The following is an 18,485-nucleotide window of genomic DNA, read 5'->3' as shown; positions in this document are numbered from 1 at the left end:
ACTGTGGGTAGTTGGATCGGAACCTATGCACCAATTGCACTAATACACGTTATAAAGGTGACGGCTTTCTAATGTAATTAGACCATTAATGGTAATGGCTAATTGGAACGTCGACTTTAGATTATAGTACTTTAATACTAATTGACTGCGACTCCTTTTTTAATATTTCTAGATAAATCGATTGAGATGTTAGTAACGTGGTTTTATTGACTAAGATTTCAGTGGTTTGCAAATTTATTTGGATGAAACTATAATAATAAACTTCTGATTAAGTCATCTAAATATGGGCTACTTGAAATTACGTTTGGCTAAAATATTACGATTATAACTCTAACTACCTCAGTCTCAGGCTAGGCTAGGATGTTTATGAAAATATTTACAGTCATTTTTTTCGTAACTATTTACTTATATTGAAAATTATAGCATCAAGTTTTATCCAGATTAAAACGTCTAATTCATAGTATTAAATTAAAAAATGAGTGTCATTTCTAAATTAAAATTTTAAAAACTACTACCAATATATTACCTCATATTAATACGGAGTACTTTTTTCAAATTTTCATACATATTTTATTATTAAATTAATTTGTTAATCTGATCAATCCACTGACTTTTTGGACCAACCCAATCGATCAGACTCGGACTAATTCGATTCATGCAGATCGGGTTTTCATTTATTTCGAGCTAGAACTTTGATCCTTCCAATTTTTTCGAACTATTTGTATCAACCTATCAATTTTAAGATTTTTTCATACCCTCAAGCTGACTATAAAATTGTGAGGAGAGATATATAAAACCCACTCTTACAAAAATGGAGGCTTGACAATTGATATGTAATTTTGAGTAACAACATATATTTTGACTTTTGTTCTAAAAATTGAAACATGAGTACCTGATGTTATTATCTAACTGGTGAGATATTTTTAAATAATAATCACAAAATTGACCAGTATCCTTCTACTTGCAATTACACCATTTACAGAATACTTTTTTTAACAATTAATGGAATAAATAAGTAACGATATGAAATGAATCTCATTTTTTTATTTTTAGTGTTAAAATTTAGCTCGAATATATAAGAAATAGCAATAGGGAGAATTTCATTGTCAGCGTCCCCTCAACACTGTTAAAATCTAAGAAGGCAGGTGTGAGTGCCATTAAATGAACTAGACTTTTCCTGGTTTGGAATTCGGTTCACTTCAAAAGGGAGAATTTCTTTGGGAGAATTGGAAGAAACACTCTTGTTTCTCCATTCCTCCTCTCCAGAAATGTATTCATGGCGTCGCAGCAGAGTGTTCATAATTGCGTCCATCCTCATATACCTTTCATCCTTAGCTACAGCCCAAAATCCCTTTAAATGCACCAGCAATGGAAATTACACAGCCAACAGCACCTACAGCAACAATCTCGACGCCTTACTCAGCTCTCTCTCCTCCAACATCACCGATTTCGGCTTCCGCCGCGCCTCCGTCGGCCAGGCCCCAAACACCGTCAACGGCTTCGCCCTCTGCAGAGCCGATCAAACCCTCCAGCTCTGCCGCAGTTGCGTCGATTCCGCCGCGCGAGAGGTGCGCCTGTCCTGCCCCAACGAGAGGCAGGGCGCGATTTGGTACGAATTCTGCACCCTGCGCTACTCCAACGACCCCATATACCAAACGCAGACGGCGGATCCCACGTATATGTTGCGAAACACGCAAAATGTCTCGGATGGAGATCGGTTCAGGGCGGATAGGACGGCGCTGGTTGATCAACTCGCGGCGCAGGCGGCTAACGGCACACAGCTCAAGGTCGGAGTAGGGAGTCGGAATTTCTCCGATTTGGCGATTTATGCTCTGGTGCAGTGTACTCCAGATTTCTCACGAGAAGAGTGCCAGAGATGCTTGAGCGAGGCTTCACAAGGTTACCAGAGTTATCTTTCGCAGGGGTTCAGAGTTCTAAACCCCAATTGCAATATTCGCTATGAGCTTTCTACCTTCTACAATGAAACTCGGCTGAGAGAATTGAGGGTGGCAATTGTAGCTCCAGCACCTCCGCCGACCTCGCCGCCAGGTAATTCTGCTATCTCGAAGAAAATCCCCAAATTGATTTTAGGAATTCGAACCCTAAGATGAAGTCCTTGAAGATTTGTTATAATTTGCAAAATATGAAATTGAGATTTGAATTTTGAATCAGAATATGCTGCCGGAAAACTTAACAACTACCTACAAATTCCGTTCTGTTTCTTTTTGTTTTCATTTTCTTGTACATCTTCTAATGAAGAACTGCAAATTAGTGGCTATAATACATGAAGGTTAAAAAACTTTTTCTTATAACTGCAGGAACCAATGGTACTGATACAATACCAGGAAAGAAAGATGATAACACTACAAAAGTTATCATCATCATTGTTGTCCCAGTTGCGGTGGCTCTGATAGTTGCTGCTTTTGCCATCGTCTTCGTTATAAGAAGAAGAAGGAAGCAGAATAAGGCATATGATGCCGCCGAGAGTAAGATTGTTTCTACTTTTAGATCTATATGCATCATACTTTAGTGGGAACTAACCTCGATTATTTGTTCTGTTTTGTGAAAAATCAGCTGCTGACGATATCAGTAATGTCGAATCCTTGCAATATGAGTTTAGCAGCATTAGAGCTGCCACTAATGATTTTGATGATGCTAACAAGCTGGGGCAAGGTGGATTCGGCGCTGTTTATAAGGTAAATTAATATTGTACTTCAATAAAACAGAGCATGCATAATTCTCATCTCCGTCTCAGATCAAGTAATGCAAGTCTATTTTGCTGCAAACGCAGGGAAAACTTCAAACTGGCGAAGAAGTAGCAGTTAAAAGGCTGTCCAAGGATTCAGGGCAAGGCAATATGGAATTCAAGAATGAGGTTTTGTTGGTTGCCAAGCTTCAACATAGGAATCTGGTCAGGCTCTTAGGTTTCTCTATGGAAGGAACCGAGAGGGTACTAATATATGAATTTGTTCAGAATGCAAGCCTTGACCAGTTCATATTTGGTAATCCTTTTTCTTTAGTTTTGATTGAATATCAATTGTTGTTGGTTCGTTTTTACTAAGTAGGAATGGTTTGGTTTATATTGGACAAACAGATCCAGTCAAACGTTCACAGTTGGATTGGGATAGACGCTACAAGATCATTGGGGGTATTGCAAAGGGAATTCTGTATTTGCACGAAGAATCTCGACTCAAGATCATTCATCGTGATCTCAAAGCTAGTAATGTGCTGTTAGATGGAGAAATGAACCCCAAAATTGCAGATTTTGGGATGGCAAGATTATTTAAACCAGATGAAACTCAAGGAAACACAAGCAAGATCGTCGGAACTTAGTAAGTCCAATGCTAACCATCACGCAAATTCTCTAAGCAAGTATTTCTAATCCTTCCCTTACTGAATATCCTAATCTGTATACAGTGGATATATGTCACCTGAATACGCAATGCACGGGCAATACTCCGTCAAGTCAGATGTGTTTAGTTTCGGAGTGCTGGTTCTGGAAATCGTGAGTGGTCGAAGAAATGTTTGTATCCAAAATGGGGATAATGTGGAGGACCTCTTGACTCTTGTAAGCTATACACAATTCCTCTATCAATGTTCACGCAGACTGGTTTTATTAATTGCATCTAATGGCCACACATTTGCAGACATGGAAAAACTGGCGAGAAGGGACGGCAACAAGTATGGTAGATCCTGCGCTGATGAATGGCGCTGGTTCTGTGCGCGACATGATGAGATGCATTCACATGGGACTGTTGTGTGTCCAAGAAAATCCTGCAAACAGGCCAACAATGGCTACCGTTGGTCTAATGCTCAGTAGCTCAACAATGACCCTGCCGGTACCTGCTGAGCCTGCGTTTTATATGGCTAGCCGTTATGGTCCCATGGATTCAACGAATCAGAATTCAAAAGATTCGACCTCGCTTAAGTTTGGAACGGTTGCATCTGAAGGCTCGGCATCTGTAAATGATGTTTCAGTCACCGAGCTATATCCTCGTTGATTTTGTTTTCCTGCCAAGGTTTGTGCTTTCCTCGACACAAAAATTATGCATGTAATTTTGTTATGTTTTCTCTTTTATCCGTGTATGTGAGCTAGAACGTTTGAAATAATAAAGCTGTGTAGATAATATAATGCTGTAAACAGGTAAATTCGGAGGGACTATGGTTTCAACTTCTGTAACACTAGATGTAATAGGATTATTGTTGTGTTGCATGAATTTCTATAAATACTATTTATAAAGAAATTATAGATGATTTTTGTAATAATATATGCTAATTGGGCACTCTATTGAATTTTAGTAATGGGTAAGGTTGTATGGTCTGTTCTACCATTTGGATTACAAACACAAATATTGGAGATATTTTGTTTCACAAGTATTTTGGAAAGTTTGACTATTACACTATCTTGTAATGTAAAACTCATGCTCGATCATCCGAATATTGATGATTGAGGTTTTTGTCTTTAAATTTGCCAACAATCCCACAAAGAATTTCTCTAGAGAATTGAAAAATGTCCATGATTGTCTTGATCATCATATACCTTTCATCAACCTGCGTTAAAGCAGAGAACCATCTATTCAAATGCACCGACAACGGAAACTATACACTAAACACGCCTTTAATATACCTCAACACCACCATAACGAATTACACATTCTATGCAGTCAATCTGCACCTCTCCCTTTACTCGAACATGAGTGACTACGGCTTCCAAAGCGCGTCCATCGGGCACGCCCCAAACACCGTCAACGGCTTCGCCCTCTGCAGAGCTGACGTGACCCTCCACATGTGTCGCGTCTGTGTGAAGCTGGCCTCGGTCCAGGTGCTTCGTGAGTGCCCCAATGCGAGACAGGCTGCTATATGGTACAAACACTGCACCATGCGCTACACTAACGATCCACTATACGAGATGAAGACGGCAGAACCCACTTTTCTGGTAAGCAGTGATCGAAATGTTTCAAATGGGGACAAATTCAGGGCAGAGAGGGCGGTCCTGATGGCCGATCTCGTGGCAAGGGCCGCTAAAGGCAGTTCCAAGATCAAGGTCGGTGTAGGGAGTAGGCCTTTCTCAGATAATGAGTTTTCGAAGATTTATGGTCTGGTGCAGTGTTCTCCGGAATTATCATTGCTAGATTGTCAGGCATGCTTGAGAGAGGCATCCAAATCTTTCGGAAGTGTTGCCGCAGAAGGCTTCAGAGTGCTAAACCCCGATTGCAACGTTCAATATGAACTTTCTGTGTTCTACAATGAAACTCGTTTGGTGGAATTAGGGGTGCCTGTTATTGCTTCATTACCTTCCTCGTCGGCCTCTCAGCCAGGTAATTCTTTCTGTCGGGCAAAATTAAGAAAATGATTTTTATTGTGTTAAGTGGAGAGAGAATACCGTAGGAGTAGAGAGAGTAAATAGGTTTTATTTTTTCTAAAAATAAAAATTGATCACTTGTAGTGGAAAACCAAAAAATGAATATCAATTATTTGTGGTGGAAAAGAGTGAGTATTTATTTTCAAATTCTATATTTGGTACGTCAAAAAATAAACAAACTTTGAAATTATGTATTTCTATATAAATTTTACTCCACTTGTTTGTGCTAATGTATTTGTTGTGTGTGCAATAAATATAGTGTTAGTGTGGTGTGGTGTGTCGTGTGTATATTGTGTGTAATGTGCAGTCTGTATATGTGCTGATATGCAGTGTGTATTGTACTCCCTCCGTTCCATAGTAGTAGAGTCATTTTTCCGCGTACCTGTTGCTAGCTTTGTCCTTGAAGATTTGTTTTGTGCATCATCTAACGAAGAACTCTTTTCTTATTTCTGCAGAAAAAGATACAATACCAGGTAACACTTTTAAACCGGATGTAAGAACCAATGGTAAAAAAACAATACCAGAAAAGAAAGATGATAACAGTACAAGACAAGTTTACATCCACATTGCTGTTTCAGTTGCACTTGCTCTAATATTTTTACTGCGTGTATCTTTATCTTGGTTCGAGCAAGTAAGACATCATACGAAGCCACCGAGAGTAAGAGTATTTTTTGTATATATCCATCATAAGAGTAAGTTCAAGTGTTATAAATTTGGCGGGAACTAACCCTTGATAATTTCTTTGCTTGGTGAATCAGGTGCTGACTATATTGGTGATGGTGGATTTCAACAATATGATTTTATCAGCATTAGTGCTGCAACTGATGGTTTTGATGAAGCTAACAGGCTGGGGAGAGGTGGATTTGGGACTGTTTATAAGGTAATTAAGTAATAAATTAGGCCAAGCATGATTCTCATATCAACTAATAAGAGTCTATTTTGCTGTGAACACAGGGAAACCTTATAACCGGAGAAGAAGTAGAAGTTAAAAGGTTGTCCAAATATTCAACGCAAGGCGAACCGCAATTCAAGAATGAGGTTTTCTTGGTTGCCAAACTTAAACATATGAATTTGGTGAAACTCTTAGGTTTCTCTATGGAAGGAGCTGAGAGGTTACTAATATATGAATTTGTTCAGAACGCAAGCCTTGACAAGTTCATATTTGGTAATCATTTTCTTTAGTTTTGATTGAATAGCAATTGTTGCAATTGGTTCATTTTACTTGGTAGTAATGATTTGATTTATATTGGACTAGCAGATCCAGTTAAGCGTTCGCAGTTGGATTGGGATAGCCGCTACAAGATCATAAGGGGCATTGCGAAGGGAATGATGTATTTGCACGAAGAGTCGGGACTCAAGATCATTCATCGCGATCTCAAAGGAAGTAATGTAATGCTAGATGATAAATTGAATCCAAAAATTTCAGATTTTGGGATGGCAAGATTAATTAAACAAGATGATAGTGGCGGAAGTACACTCAACATTGTTGGAACTTAGTAAGTACAGTACATAACTAAGCAAGTAAATATTTCTATTATAATACGTCCCTTACTGAATATCCGAATCTGTGTATGCAGTGGATATATGGCACCTGAATACGCAATGCAAGGAAAATACTCCTTCAAGTCTGATGTGTTTAGTTTCGGGGTGCTGGTTCTGGAAATCGTGAGTGGTCAAAGAAATGGTTGCGTCCAAAAAGGGAAGATGAATGTGGAGGAGCTGTTGACTCTTGTAAGCAAGGTATACACAAGACCTTTATCAATGTTAATAATGTTACCAAATAATGTAGATTGATTTTTATTTTTTGTAATGGCCACAAATTAGCAGACATGGAAGAACTGGCAAGAAGGAAGAGCATTAAATATGATAGATCCTGTGCTGACAAGCAGTTCTTGTTCTGTGCTCGATATGGTGAGATGCATTCACATCGGATTGTTGTGTGTTCAAGAAGATCCTGCAAACAGGCCATCAATGGCTTCGGTTGCTCTAATGCTCAGTAGCTCAACAATGACTCTGCCTCTACCTGATGAATGAACCTGCATTCCATATGGATTTAACAAATCAGAATTTAAAAGAGGCGAACTCCAGCGCAGGCTCAGTATCTGTAAATGATATTTCAGTAACCGAGTTATATCCTCGTTGATCACGGCTGGTTGCTTGATCCCCGGCACATTGGTGGTCATGACTTGTATCTTCGCATGCCACTCGAAGCACTAATGTTAGGAATAGACGATAAAACTTACTTCATAATACTAGTCTACTCACGAGAAAGACCACATTTAGCCTATAAACCAAAATCTATCGTAACCATACGAATGTGGACAAGAATATTTGTACCGGAGTCTAAGCATAAAACTGTCGTAAATAGTTAACGGAAAGGGTAGATTCTTTTATGAGTTAAGTAGTGATGTTTCTATTTTAGAATACGTGTCACCTTAAACAAACAACGGAGTTATACAAACATTAGTTCACCGGAAGATTTAATTTAATAGTGAGAATTTTACTACAAGTCCAAAAGTGGTGTATTTTTTCACTAGAAAGTTTGTGGTAAAACCTGAATCAGCCAAAAGTTGGTGTATTTTTTTTTTCTTTTTTTGGCTATAAATTTTAAATCACAGCATGAGATGATCTTCGTCTACTGAAATTCAAATTCAATCCCACTTATCTTAAAAAAAAAATTCAAAGTGATGATCATATAATTCTTAATACTATTATTCATAATCTCGTGCGTTGAATTGTTCTTGACATGCAATTTCAAGTGATAGGGACATGATTGAATATGATTGGGACTTGCAATTCTACCTCTAAATTCTAATAATCCAAACTTGGAAAAAAATAGTCAAAATATGATAACAATTCATGAATCAGAGCTAGTTTCTTCGTTTTCGAGCTTGTCTCCAGTTATGAATTGGCGAGGTAGCATAAAACTGCGCATGATTCTTCTAATCTTCATACACCTTTCATCCATGGCGCTGGGGCAGGACAATCCCTACAACTGCACCACCGCCGCCTCCAATTTCACAAGCAACAGCGCCGATCTCACCGCCTTACTCCGCTCTCTCTCCTCCAACATCACCGACTACGGCTTCCACACCGCATCCGTCGGCGCAGCCAACGGCCTCGCCCTCTGCCGCGCCGACCAATCCCCGCACATGTGCCGCGCTTGTATCCAATCCGCGTCGCGCGAGCTTCTCGAATCGTGCCCCGGCGCGAGGCAGGCTGTGATATGGTACGAATACTGCACCCTTCGCTACTCCAACGACCCCATACACAACACGCGCGTGGCCGATCCAGTTAAGAGACTGCGGAATACACAAAATGCTGCGAATGGAAACGCGTTCAAGGAGGATAGAGCGAGACTGCTGGCTGATCTCACCGCGCGGGCGGCTAACGGCACGTTCCAGCTCAAGGTCGGTGCGGGAGCTAGGAATCTAACGCGCTCTGATTTTGCGACGATTTATGGACTGGTGCAGTGTACGCCGGACTTTTCGTCGGAGGATTGCCGGAGATGCTTGACTGAAATTGCGGAAATCCTTCGAAATTATACTTCGATTGGGTTCAGAGTGCTAGGACCTGATTGCGTTATTCGGTATGAAGTAGTTGATTTCTACAATGAAACTAGGCTTGGGGAATTGGGGGTAAAACTTGTAGCTTCACAATCGACGCCGCCGGCGACCTCGCAGCCAGGTAATTGTACTACTCAAATCCCTAATTTTAATTTGGGAAATTCCTTGGATTTGGTCCTTTGAATTAAGATGAACCTGTTATTTTTTAATTGTGTTTTTGTCAGAATGCAGAGAATTGATCACATCACAGCTTTATGATCCTAATTAATTTTGGGAAAAAAATGCTAGATTAAACAACATTTTCTTATTTCTACAGGAATCAATGGTGATAATACAATATTGGGAAAGAAAGATGATAATAAGACAAAAGTTATGATCTTCATTGCTGTTCCAGTTGGGGCAACTCTTATATTTGCTGGTTGTGCCATCATTATCTTCATTAGAAGAAGAATGAAGCGGAGTGGTGCATATGAGATAGCGAAGAGTGAGATTAGTTCAGCTTCTCTTTTATCCATACTCATCATGGTGCATGAGTAATGCAATGCAACTGACCTCAATTATTACTTGAATTAGCTGCTGAGGACATTAGCAATGTTGAATCCCAGCAATATGATTTTAGCAGCATCAGAGCTGCAACTAATGATTTTTCCAATGCTAACAAGCTCGGGCAAGGTGGATTTGGGGCTGTTTATAAGGTTATTCTATATTGTACTTTGATTACAAGAACGAGCAGGATTGTCAGATTGACTAATATTGCCTATTTTGTTGCGAACTCAGGGAAAACTTCAAACTGGCGAAGAAATAGCAGTGAAAAGGTTGTCCAAAGATTCAGGGCAAGGCAATATGGAATTCAAGAATGAGGTTTTGTTAGTTGCCAACCTTCAACATAGGAATCTGGTGAAGCTCTTAGGTTTCTCTATGGAAGGAACTGAGAGGGTAGTAATATATGAGTTCGTTGAGAATGCAAGCCTTGACCAGTTCATATTTGGTAATGTTTTACTCAAATTTCAATATCGAACATCGATCTTGCTTTCTCATTTCAGTAAATACTATATGTAGATCCAGTCAAACGTTCACAATTGGACTGGGATAAACGCTACAAGATCATAGGGGGTATTGCGAAGGGGCTTCTGTACTTGCACGAAGACTCTCGACTCAAGATCATTCATCGTGATTTAAAAGCTAGTAATGTACTGCTGGATGGAGATATGAATCCCAAGATTGCAGATTTTGGCATGGCAAGATTATTTAAACAAGATGAAACTCAAGGAAATACAAGAAAGATTGTTGGAACTTAGTAAGTCTATAACTCAATATTTCAATTTTTGAAAGTTTCTTTCTTGCTCAATATTTCAAATTTGAATATGCAGTGGATATATGTCACCTGAATACGCAATGCATGGTAAGTATTCGGATAAGTCAGACGTGTTCAGTTTTGGAGTGCTTGTTCTGGAAATCTTGAGTGGTCAGAGAAATGTTTGTATCCAAAAGGAGGAGAATGGAGAGAGCCTCTTGACTTTTGTAAGTAAAATTATGTCCAATTCCCTTGCCTATGTTATTATTAAAAAAAAATTATGCTTACTGCACCTAAGAGTCTCAAACTCTCAGACATGGAAGAAGTGGAGAGAAGGGACAGCTGCAAATGTGATAGATCCGGTGCTGAGGAATGGCGCGGGTTCTGAACGTGATATAGTGAGATGCATTCACATCGGACTGTTGTGCGTTCAGGAAAACGCTTCAAAGAGGCCAACAATGGCTTCGGTTGCAGTAATGCTCAGTAGTACGACAATGAGTCTGACAGTGCCTTCTCAGCCCGCATTTTATTTGAGTTGTCGCTATCGCCCCCAAGACTCCAAAGATTCCTACTCCAGCGAAGTGGGATCAGGTGTATCTCAAGGCACGTCGTCTGTAAACGATGTTTCAGTAACCGAGATATATCCTCGTTGATTTTGCCATCCTGCCAAGGTTTGAGCTTTGCTCAACACAAAAATTATGCATGTAATTTTGTTCTGTTTTTCTCTTGCATCTGTGTATATGAGTTAGAACTTGTGAAATAAAGACGTGTAGATAAAGTCGTAAACAGTTAATGAGGAAAGGGACGATTGTTTCAAATTTCGTACCACGAGATTCATCATTGATCATAGAATTCTAACAATATTATTCGTTTTCTTTGAGAGCTGAATTGGTCTTGTGATGGTGTCAAATCATGTAGAGAAAATTATGAGCATTTGAGTGGAGCTTTAATTCTCTCGTCTTTCTTCTCTGTTTCTGCCTGTCTTTTTCCAATTCCATTTATTTCTTATTCCTGTAGCTTTGACACTTTCATTGACTTTCTTCTTCTTTGTGTTTGCGAAGATAATTGGAAAAAAAGCGCTTATGAATTCGATAGACTATGAAAAACAACTCAGTTGAGTAGACGCTTCTTCTCCTTTCAATAGGTCGGGAGTTTGAGTCACCTGCAGTTGTAATGTATCCAGTGCGCATGATTCTAGTTATCATCATATACCTTTCATCCCGGGCAAGAGCACAGGAAAATCCCTTCCGATGTACCAGTAACGGGAGCTACAGGAATAACAGCGTATACAGCGCCAACCTCAACGCCCTACTCCTTTCTCTTTCCACCAACATGAGCGACTACGGCTTCCACGGCACATCCGTTGGCGCAGTCAACGGACTCGCCCTATGCAGGGCCGACCAAACCCTTGAGCAGTGTCGCACTTGTGTCGAGTCAGCCTCGCGCGAGGTGCTTCAGTCATGCCCCAGCGCGAGACAGGCGGTTATATGGTATGAACACTGCTCCTTGCGCTACTCTAACGATCCCATACACAATACGCAGACGGAAGATCCCACCTATCTGCTAAGAGATGCACAAAATGCTTCGAATGGAGATGCGTTCAAGGAGGACAGGGCGAGGCTGCTGTCTGATCTCATGGCGCAGGCGGCTAATGGCACGTTCGAGCTCAAGGTTGGTGCAGGGGCTAGGGATCTCTCACACTCTGACGTTGCCACGATTTATGCACTGGTGCAGTGTACCCCGGACTTTTCATCGGAAGATTGCCGGAGATGCTTGGCTGGGCATTCCCAATTCCTTCAAAGTTATATTTCGATTGGGATCAGAGTGCTAGGACCCAACTGCATTATCTGGTATGAAGATATTGGTTTCTACAATGAAACTCGGCTTAGGGAATTGGGGGTGCAAATTGTAGCTTCGCACCCACCAGGTAATTTTTGGCCTACGGGGGAAATTTTAATCAAATATGAGTCCCAATATATATGTACTAATTATTAGTCATACAGCAAATAATCGAACATGCAGTCGAATTAACTATAAGATTAAAGAACATTTTCTTATTTCTGCAGAAACCAATGGAAATAATACAATACTTATACACGGAAAGAAAGATGATAATACGGCAAAAGTTATCATCTTCATTGCTGTCCCAGCTGGAGCAACTCTATTATTTGCTGCTTGTGCCATCATCATCTTCATTAGGAGAAGAACGAAGCGGAGCAGTGCATATAAAATAGCCGAGTGTAAGATTTATTCGTCTTCTCTTTTATCCATACTCATCATGATTCATGAGTAATGCAACTGACCCTGCAATATGATCTTCTCACTGGTGATTCAGCTGCTGATGACATTTGTAATGTTGAATCCCTGCAATATGATTTTCGCAGCATCAGAGTTGCAACTAATGATTTTGCCGATGCTAACAAGCTTGGCCAAGGCGGATTCGGGGCTGTTTATAAGGTAACTCTATGTGTGTTTCGATAAACGAGAACAAGCATGATTGTCATAGCGACTAATATTGACAGGGAAAACTTCAAACTGGCCAAGAAATAGCAGTTAAAAGGCTATCCAAAGATTCAACGCAGGGCAATGTTGAATTCAAGAATGAGGTTTCGTTGGTTGCCAAACTTCAACATAGGAATCTGGTGAAACTCTTAGGATTCTCTATGGAAGGAACTGAGAGGGTGCTAATATATGAATTCGTTCCGAATGCAAGCCTTGACAAGTTCATATTTGGTAATGTTTTTCTCTAGTTTCAGTGTCGAACATCAACCCTTAGCATGCTCATTTCAGTAATTAGTAGTATGCAGATCCTGTCAAAAGTTTGCAGTTGGATTGGAATAGACGCTACATGATCCTAAGGGGTGTCGCAAAGGGGCTTCTGTACTTGCACGAAGACTCTCGACTCAGGATCATTCACCGTGATCTAAAAGCCAGCAACATACTGTTGGATGGAGATATGAATCCTAACATTGCAGATTTTGGCATGGCGAGATTGTTTAAACAAGATGAAACTCAAGGAAATACAAGCAAGATAGCTGGAACTTAGTAAGTTCATAATTAACCAAACACATATTGAGAGTTCCTTCCTCACTAAATATCTCAATTTTGAACACGCAGTGGTTATATGTCGCCTGAATACGCAATGCATGGTATGTACTCGAATAAGTCTGATGTGTATAGTTTTGGGGTGCTTGTTCTGGAAATCTTGAGTGGTCAGAGAAGTGCTTGTATCAAAAATGAGGAGAATGGAGAGGACCTATTGGCTATTGTAAGTAACATTATTATTTAAACAAAACTATGTTTATAACAACTAATTAAGATTCTCAAACTCTCAGACATGGAAGAAGTGGAGCGAAGGGACAGCTGCAGATATGATAGATCCTGTGGTGAGGAATGGCACGGGATCTGAACGCGATATGGTGAGATGCATACACATTGGTCTGTTGTGCGTTCAAGAAAATGCTACAATGAGGCCAACAATGGCTTCGGTTGGTCAAATGCTCGGTAGAACGAAAATGAGTCTGCCAGTGCCCTCTGAGCCTGCATTTTATTTGAGTAGTCACTATGGCCCCGTAGACTCCTACTCAAGCGAAGTGAGAACAGGTGTATCTCAAGGCTCGTCGTCTGTAAACGATGTTTCAATCACCGAGTTATGTCCTCGTTGATTTTGTCTCTACACACTAATTATGAATGTAAATTTTTTCTGTTTTCACAATGGCCATACTGTGGACCTCTTGACTTATGTAAGTAAATGGATTTGGAAATTCTAAATATAATCTGCTAAGATGTGTGATTAGATGCAATTTGTTTCAGATATGGGAAAAGTGGGAGCAAGGGACTACAAAAGATAGTATAGTCCAAGAGATGATGCTGGGATGCATTCACATTGGCCTGTTGTGAGTTCAGGAAGATCCTCGTATGAGGCCGACGATGGCAGAGGTGGTTATAATGCTCAGTAGTTCAACTGTAACACTGCCAGTTCCTTCGAGGCCTGCATTTCTGTCCACGTACTCTGCTTCATACGTCTCATGCACCATGGCAAGTGCGCGCTAGCATCGTTGTGTGGATTGCGGCTTGTGTTTGTGATTAAGAGTATACCATTGCGGTTTATGGGCATCATCTCCTTAAGTGGAATACAATGATATAATACATATTAAAATTTGTTTTTAAGCAACAAAGTGGCTGTAGTTTAGTGGTGAGAATTCCACGTTGTGGCCGTGGAGACCTGGGCTCGAATCCCAGCAGCCACATTTCTTTTTGTCTTTTCAGACGTCACCTCTGGGTATATTTACTCATTTTCTTATTTATTTATTACTACTTATTAATTAAATAAATGTAAAGACAGAGTGAAATATTTACAAACCACCAAATAGTTGGAGAGTTTCATGTCAGCATTTGACGTGTCAAAGTAATTTCTCAATTAAGATTAAAAATTGGCAAAACATGGTTATATATTTTCTCATAATTTAATGACACGCGATAAACAACATTTGTCACTTGTGAAGGTAGTAGGGAAGTCATACGATATTGTGCATGAAAATAAATAAATATTCAAGAAAAATAAAAAATTGACAATGGCAATTTATGGCACGTATTGTAAATTGGTACTAGTTAAATCAATCAGTTGGATCTATTTAAATCAAGAAGGTGGAAGGGCTAGATCAATAAAAAGACGACAATATGGTAAATTGGTACTAGTAAATTCAATATTGCAGTTATCTGATCATAGAATACCAAAGCAAAAGGGGTTTTTTCTAGATAAGTATCACTATAATCATTTGTTGCCGCGTGTGCATATAGTATTTCGCACTAAACTACTTACCTAAAATTTGAATTGATAGATTACTGAATTTCTCGATTTAATGCGTTTCTTTTCAGTAATATTTTTTAGGTAAACAGGCCCAAGGTTTCTGTTATTTGAATTTCAGTAATGTAGTGTCTTGTTCGCCATTGTGTTATTTGGATTATTCACTAAATGACTAATTTTAATGTTACTTTATTTATTCCATAAAAATAAAAAAGTTTGAGAATAATAAAGATTTTAATGCAAAATTGTTAAAATGTGAGAGATAAAAAAAGGGATAAAAATATTGTTAGTAAAAAAATAGATACTACCTCATTAAAAAAACACCAAAAACCAAAAATAGATACCACTTGTGGATTTTTCCGACGAACTTTGAAATTGACAAATAATATCACGAACTTTACCGCGAGTTTATTATTTCCCACCAATGAAAAATTTCGGCAAATAATATCATGATATAAATTTTTTTTCGTAATTTCTCAGCAACAACTTCGAGAGGTTCAAGTTCCTCGAGAATAGTTTTTCTTGAAGCACACCCACCAAATTTGTTCTTCAATCTATTAATATAGCAAGAATTTTTTCATTAGAGAAATAACAAGCTCGGACTAATTTTTTTCACTCGTTTTTCTTCACATTTTTAGAAACATGGTGTCATAACCAAAATGAGACATTTAATCACTTGAGTGGAGTAATATTTAATTTATTGCAGCAAGATCTGCCCCTCCGTTGCCAACTGCGCTACGTCCCTGCGGGCATAATATTTAATTTATAAATACATAGATAGTCACTTAGTTTTTGTTAGGAAGCTTAATTCCAAATTCCGGTACCACTTTTAACCTGCAATCCTTATTCCAGAATTGTAGTTTCTCTTAATCTTTCGCTATTTCTAACTGAAATTGTGTAGATTCCAGCAAATCATTCATCATCTCCAGATTGCCAATTTCCTATAAATTCAAGGTTTTGAGAATTCAAAATTTCAGGAAAAAAAAAATGAGGCATACATTCCTCAAATGTCTGTTCCTCCTCACCATCTTGTCTTCCACTTCGTGTAAATCTGGGGTTGAAACATCAAACACAGTCGAAGGGATCGGTATTCGGTCGGCGGCAGTCGCAGGCTTGTCGTCCCTCGCCGCCGCCATCTCCAGCGCGGGAGGCGTCGGCGGCGGGGGCCTGTTCATACCCATCCTGACCATCGTCGGCGGCCAGGACGTGAAAACAGCATCCACGTATTCAGCTTTCATGGTAACGGGTGGCTCTGTGGCCAACGTCGCGTCCTACACTCTCTGGAGGAGCGGCGGCACCGCGAGACGGCTTATTGACTACGAGATGGCGCTGCTGTGCCAGCCGTGGCTGCTGCTGGGCGTGAGCTGCGGGGTGGTGCTGAATGTCGTGTTCCCGGAGTGGCTGATCATGCTTATGTTCGTGGTCTTCGTCGCCGGATGCACCTTCAAGACGTGCAGGTCGGGGGCTGCGTGCTGGAGGTTGGAATCGGAGAACGGTTGTGAAATTACGAAAATGCCCCTGTTGTGTGCTACCGCGGATCAAGCCGAAGCCGAAGCCGAGGTCCGGACTCCGTGGGTGCCCGTTGGGATGTTGGTCCTCATCTGGTTTTCCTTCTTTGCCCTGTATCTCATTCGTGGAAATCGCTACGGACAAGTACGTGTAACCATATATATAAACTTCTTCACCTTGTAAATACACTAGTCTGGTCATAGCTCTTTTGCCAAGCCACCACTTCGAGTGAACCCAATGTCCTCGTTGATCATGATTGACTCTTCCCCTAAGCCACTATCCTCAATATTCTCTCAAACATCGTCATAGAATACCTATCATGAGAACTAGCAAACTCCACATCTGTTGTGTTACACAATTGACGTTGAACAAGTTTTTTCATGTAACGATCGACCCCCTTAAGGATCGATGTCATCGTTGGTCACGGTTGACTCCTTCACCAGATCTCCTTTTTTGTGGGCCACTACTGGAATCAACGTCCTCGTTGACCACATCTGGCTCTGAGTTAGCTCTCAAATGTCATTGTTGGTCGCGCCACCAGCCAGAACCGTTAGGTCACTCAATGAAAGCACAAATACTACAAACCAAACAAGATAACTCATTTCAAAAGATTAGTCTATTTTGAGAGAGTTCAGTTGGTTTATAAACTCCATTGTTGTCTTGCACAACCAGAAAACACCAAATTTCACTCAATGTGTAGCATTTGCTGATCTTTTGCAGGGTATTATTGAGATAGAGGCTTGTGGAATAGGGTACTGGATAATCTCATCTATGCAAATTCCTCTTGCCATTTTCTTCACTTCATGGATCCTCTTCCGCAGGAGTAGTACTACTGCTTCAACTCAACAGGTCTCTTAACAAACATTACACACACTGTATTTCCACCACTATTTAACTCTCTCTCTCTTGATGACAAAAGGAAAACGGAGGGCGAACGAGAAGGCGGCCATCCAGCGAACTCGTGTTCCCAATAATGGCCCTACTAGCCGGCCTTCTTGGTGGAGTTTTCGGAATCGGAGGTGGCATGCTCATAAGCCCAATTCTCCTTCAAATGGGAATTGAGCCTCAAGTAAGTAGTTGCTAGAGCATTGGTTAAACTGAGTCATATTATTTGACTAGTTTACGTTGTTGCGTAGGTGACAGCAGCGACGTGTTCTTTCATGGTACTCGTGTCATCGAGCATGTCCGCGCTCCAGTACTTGCTGTTGGGCATGAAGCAGATCTATGCTGCTCTAACGTATGCAGCAGTCTGCTTCGTTGCCTCACTTGTTGGACTGACCATGATACGAAAGGCAATACTTAGACACGGCCGTCCCTCAATTATCATCTTCTCTGTGGCCACGGTGATGGCTCTGAGTATCGTTTTGATGACTAGCTTTGGAGCTATAGATGTATGGAGGAGTTACACAACTGGCCAGAACATGGGCTTCAAGAAACCATGCTGACTTGTCTCCCCTAGCTTTTTTACTTCCCTGCTTTGTTGAGTTTTTATTATTTTGAAGAGTCATCATGTACTAATATATAGCCTTTACAGCAATGTGTTACTATGCTTATATGTTACCCAAATTAAAAATTGCTCAACTGTGTATTCGCCTCCAAATATTTGCGCATGTATTACTAGGAGATGGTTCATTTATATTAGCTTGCGAAAACAGTTGGTATCACATAACATATTAATTTCTTACTCAATATTAGTTTATTGTTTCGTGAATTCCCAATTAAAAAAAGTTAGGTGAATCACTCCATGGTGTTACTATGTGATTACTTTTTTATAAAAACATCTAACTAATATCATAGTATTATAATACATTGCACATATGTTACTAAGTCATTAGTACTTTGGAATCAACAAAAAGACAGGAAATTGATGACAAAAATCATTAAGGTCTACGTGGCACAAGTCTAGTGGCTAGAAGAGCGTACAGTGTCACGATACTGCAGACTGAT

The 18,485-nt window shown here is 40.0% G+C and overlaps 4 protein-coding genes and 1 non-coding gene across 6 annotated transcripts; all 5 read left to right on the top strand.

The window, feature by feature from the left end:
* Positions 1–1,105: 1,105 nt before the first annotated feature.
* On the top strand, positions 1,106–4,266 carry LOC121790386 (putative receptor-like protein kinase At4g00960). Its single transcript, XM_042188617.1, has 7 exons — positions 1,106–2,049; positions 2,319–2,486; positions 2,575–2,696; positions 2,792–3,002; positions 3,095–3,332; positions 3,418–3,568; positions 3,648–4,266. Exons 1-7 carry the CDS (start codon positions 1,269–1,271, stop codon positions 3,999–4,001), a joined length of 2,025 nt encoding a protein of 674 aa, XP_042044551.1. The 5' UTR covers positions 1,106–1,268; the 3' UTR covers positions 4,002–4,266.
* Positions 4,267–4,957: 691 nt separating this feature from the next.
* Positions 4,958–7,712, top strand: LOC121790393 (cysteine-rich receptor-like protein kinase 10). Its single transcript, XM_042188625.1, has 7 exons — positions 4,958–5,318; positions 5,818–5,835; positions 6,121–6,242; positions 6,317–6,527; positions 6,621–6,858; positions 6,940–7,102; positions 7,190–7,712. The coding sequence occupies exons 1-7, from the start codon at positions 4,997–4,999 to the stop codon at positions 7,394–7,396; spliced, it is 1,281 nt and encodes a 426-aa protein (XP_042044559.1). The 5' UTR covers positions 4,958–4,996; the 3' UTR covers positions 7,397–7,712.
* A 483-nt stretch (positions 7,713–8,195) lies between these two features.
* Positions 8,196–14,006, top strand: LOC121790392. The gene is made up of 15 exons (XM_042188624.1): positions 8,196–9,049; positions 9,245–9,412; positions 9,502–9,623; positions 9,706–9,916; positions 9,988–10,225; positions 10,299–10,449; positions 10,537–10,870; positions 10,972–10,976; positions 11,345–12,149; positions 12,289–12,462; positions 12,558–12,679; positions 12,745–12,955; positions 13,030–13,267; positions 13,340–13,490; positions 13,558–14,006. Exons 1-15 carry the CDS (start codon positions 8,209–8,211, stop codon positions 13,885–13,887), a joined length of 4,101 nt encoding a protein of 1,366 aa, XP_042044558.1. The 5' UTR covers positions 8,196–8,208; the 3' UTR covers positions 13,888–14,006.
* Positions 14,007–14,400: 394 nt separating this feature from the next.
* Positions 14,401–14,472, top strand: TRNAH-GUG. The gene has a single exon. It is a non-coding gene; the product is annotated as a tRNA-His (tRNA).
* Positions 14,473–15,855: 1,383 nt separating this feature from the next.
* LOC121790395 (sulfite exporter TauE/SafE family protein 2-like) lies at positions 15,856–18,154 on the top strand. 2 transcript variants are annotated; one of them, XM_042188627.1, is made up of 4 exons: positions 15,856–16,682; positions 17,259–17,387; positions 17,458–17,607; positions 17,675–18,154. In XM_042188627.1, the coding sequence occupies exons 1-4, from the start codon at positions 16,017–16,019 to the stop codon at positions 17,981–17,983; spliced, it is 1,254 nt and encodes a 417-aa protein (XP_042044561.1). In that variant the 5' UTR covers positions 15,856–16,016; the 3' UTR covers positions 17,984–18,154. The 2 variants fall into 2 exon arrangements, with proteins under 2 accessions (XP_042044561.1, XP_042044562.1); XM_042188628.1 differs by having other exon boundaries at positions 17,658–17,783.
* The last annotated feature ends 331 nt before the right edge of the window (positions 18,155–18,485 follow it).

Source organism: Salvia splendens, unplaced genomic scaffold (genome assembly GCF_004379255.2).
Source record: "Salvia splendens isolate huo1 unplaced genomic scaffold, SspV2 ctg499, whole genome shotgun sequence".
NCBI lineage: Eukaryota > Viridiplantae > Streptophyta > Magnoliopsida > Lamiales > Lamiaceae > Salvia > Salvia splendens.
The sequence above is the reverse complement of the archived record's forward strand: the minus strand, read 5'-3'. Positions and strand labels throughout refer to the sequence as shown.

Coding starts and splice junctions, on each gene's coding strand:
- LOC121790386 (XM_042188617.1), top strand. CDS start 1,269: ATGTATTCATGGCGTCGCAGCAGAGTGTTCATAATTGCGTCCATCCTC. Junction 2,487..2,574: donor GGCATATGATGCCGCCGAGA/GTAAGATTGTTT, acceptor GTGAAAAATCAG/CTGCTGACGATATCAGTAAT. Junction 3,569..3,647: donor TGGAGGACCTCTTGACTCTT/GTAAGCTATACA, acceptor ACACATTTGCAG/ACATGGAAAAACTGGCGAGA.
- LOC121790393 (XM_042188625.1), top strand. CDS start 4,997: ATGGCCGATCTCGTGGCAAGGGCCGCTAAAGGCAGTTCCAAGATCAAG. Junction 6,528..6,620: donor CCTTGACAAGTTCATATTTG/GTAATCATTTTC, acceptor TTGGACTAGCAG/ATCCAGTTAAGCGTTCGCAG. Junction 6,859..6,939: donor CTCAACATTGTTGGAACTTA/GTAAGTACAGTA, acceptor CTGTGTATGCAG/TGGATATATGGCACCTGAAT.
- LOC121790392 (XM_042188624.1), top strand. CDS start 8,209: ATGATAACAATTCATGAATCAGAGCTAGTTTCTTCGTTTTCGAGCTTG. Junction 10,226..10,298: donor AGAAAGATTGTTGGAACTTA/GTAAGTCTATAA, acceptor TTGAATATGCAG/TGGATATATGTCACCTGAAT. Junction 13,268..13,339: donor AGCAAGATAGCTGGAACTTA/GTAAGTTCATAA, acceptor TTGAACACGCAG/TGGTTATATGTCGCCTGAAT.
- LOC121790395 (XM_042188627.1), top strand. CDS start 16,017: ATGAGGCATACATTCCTCAAATGTCTGTTCCTCCTCACCATCTTGTCT. Junction 16,683..17,258: donor GTGGAAATCGCTACGGACAA/GTACGTGTAACC, acceptor GATCTTTTGCAG/GGTATTATTGAGATAGAGGC. Junction 17,388..17,457: donor CTACTGCTTCAACTCAACAG/GTCTCTTAACAA, acceptor TGATGACAAAAG/GAAAACGGAGGGCGAACGAG.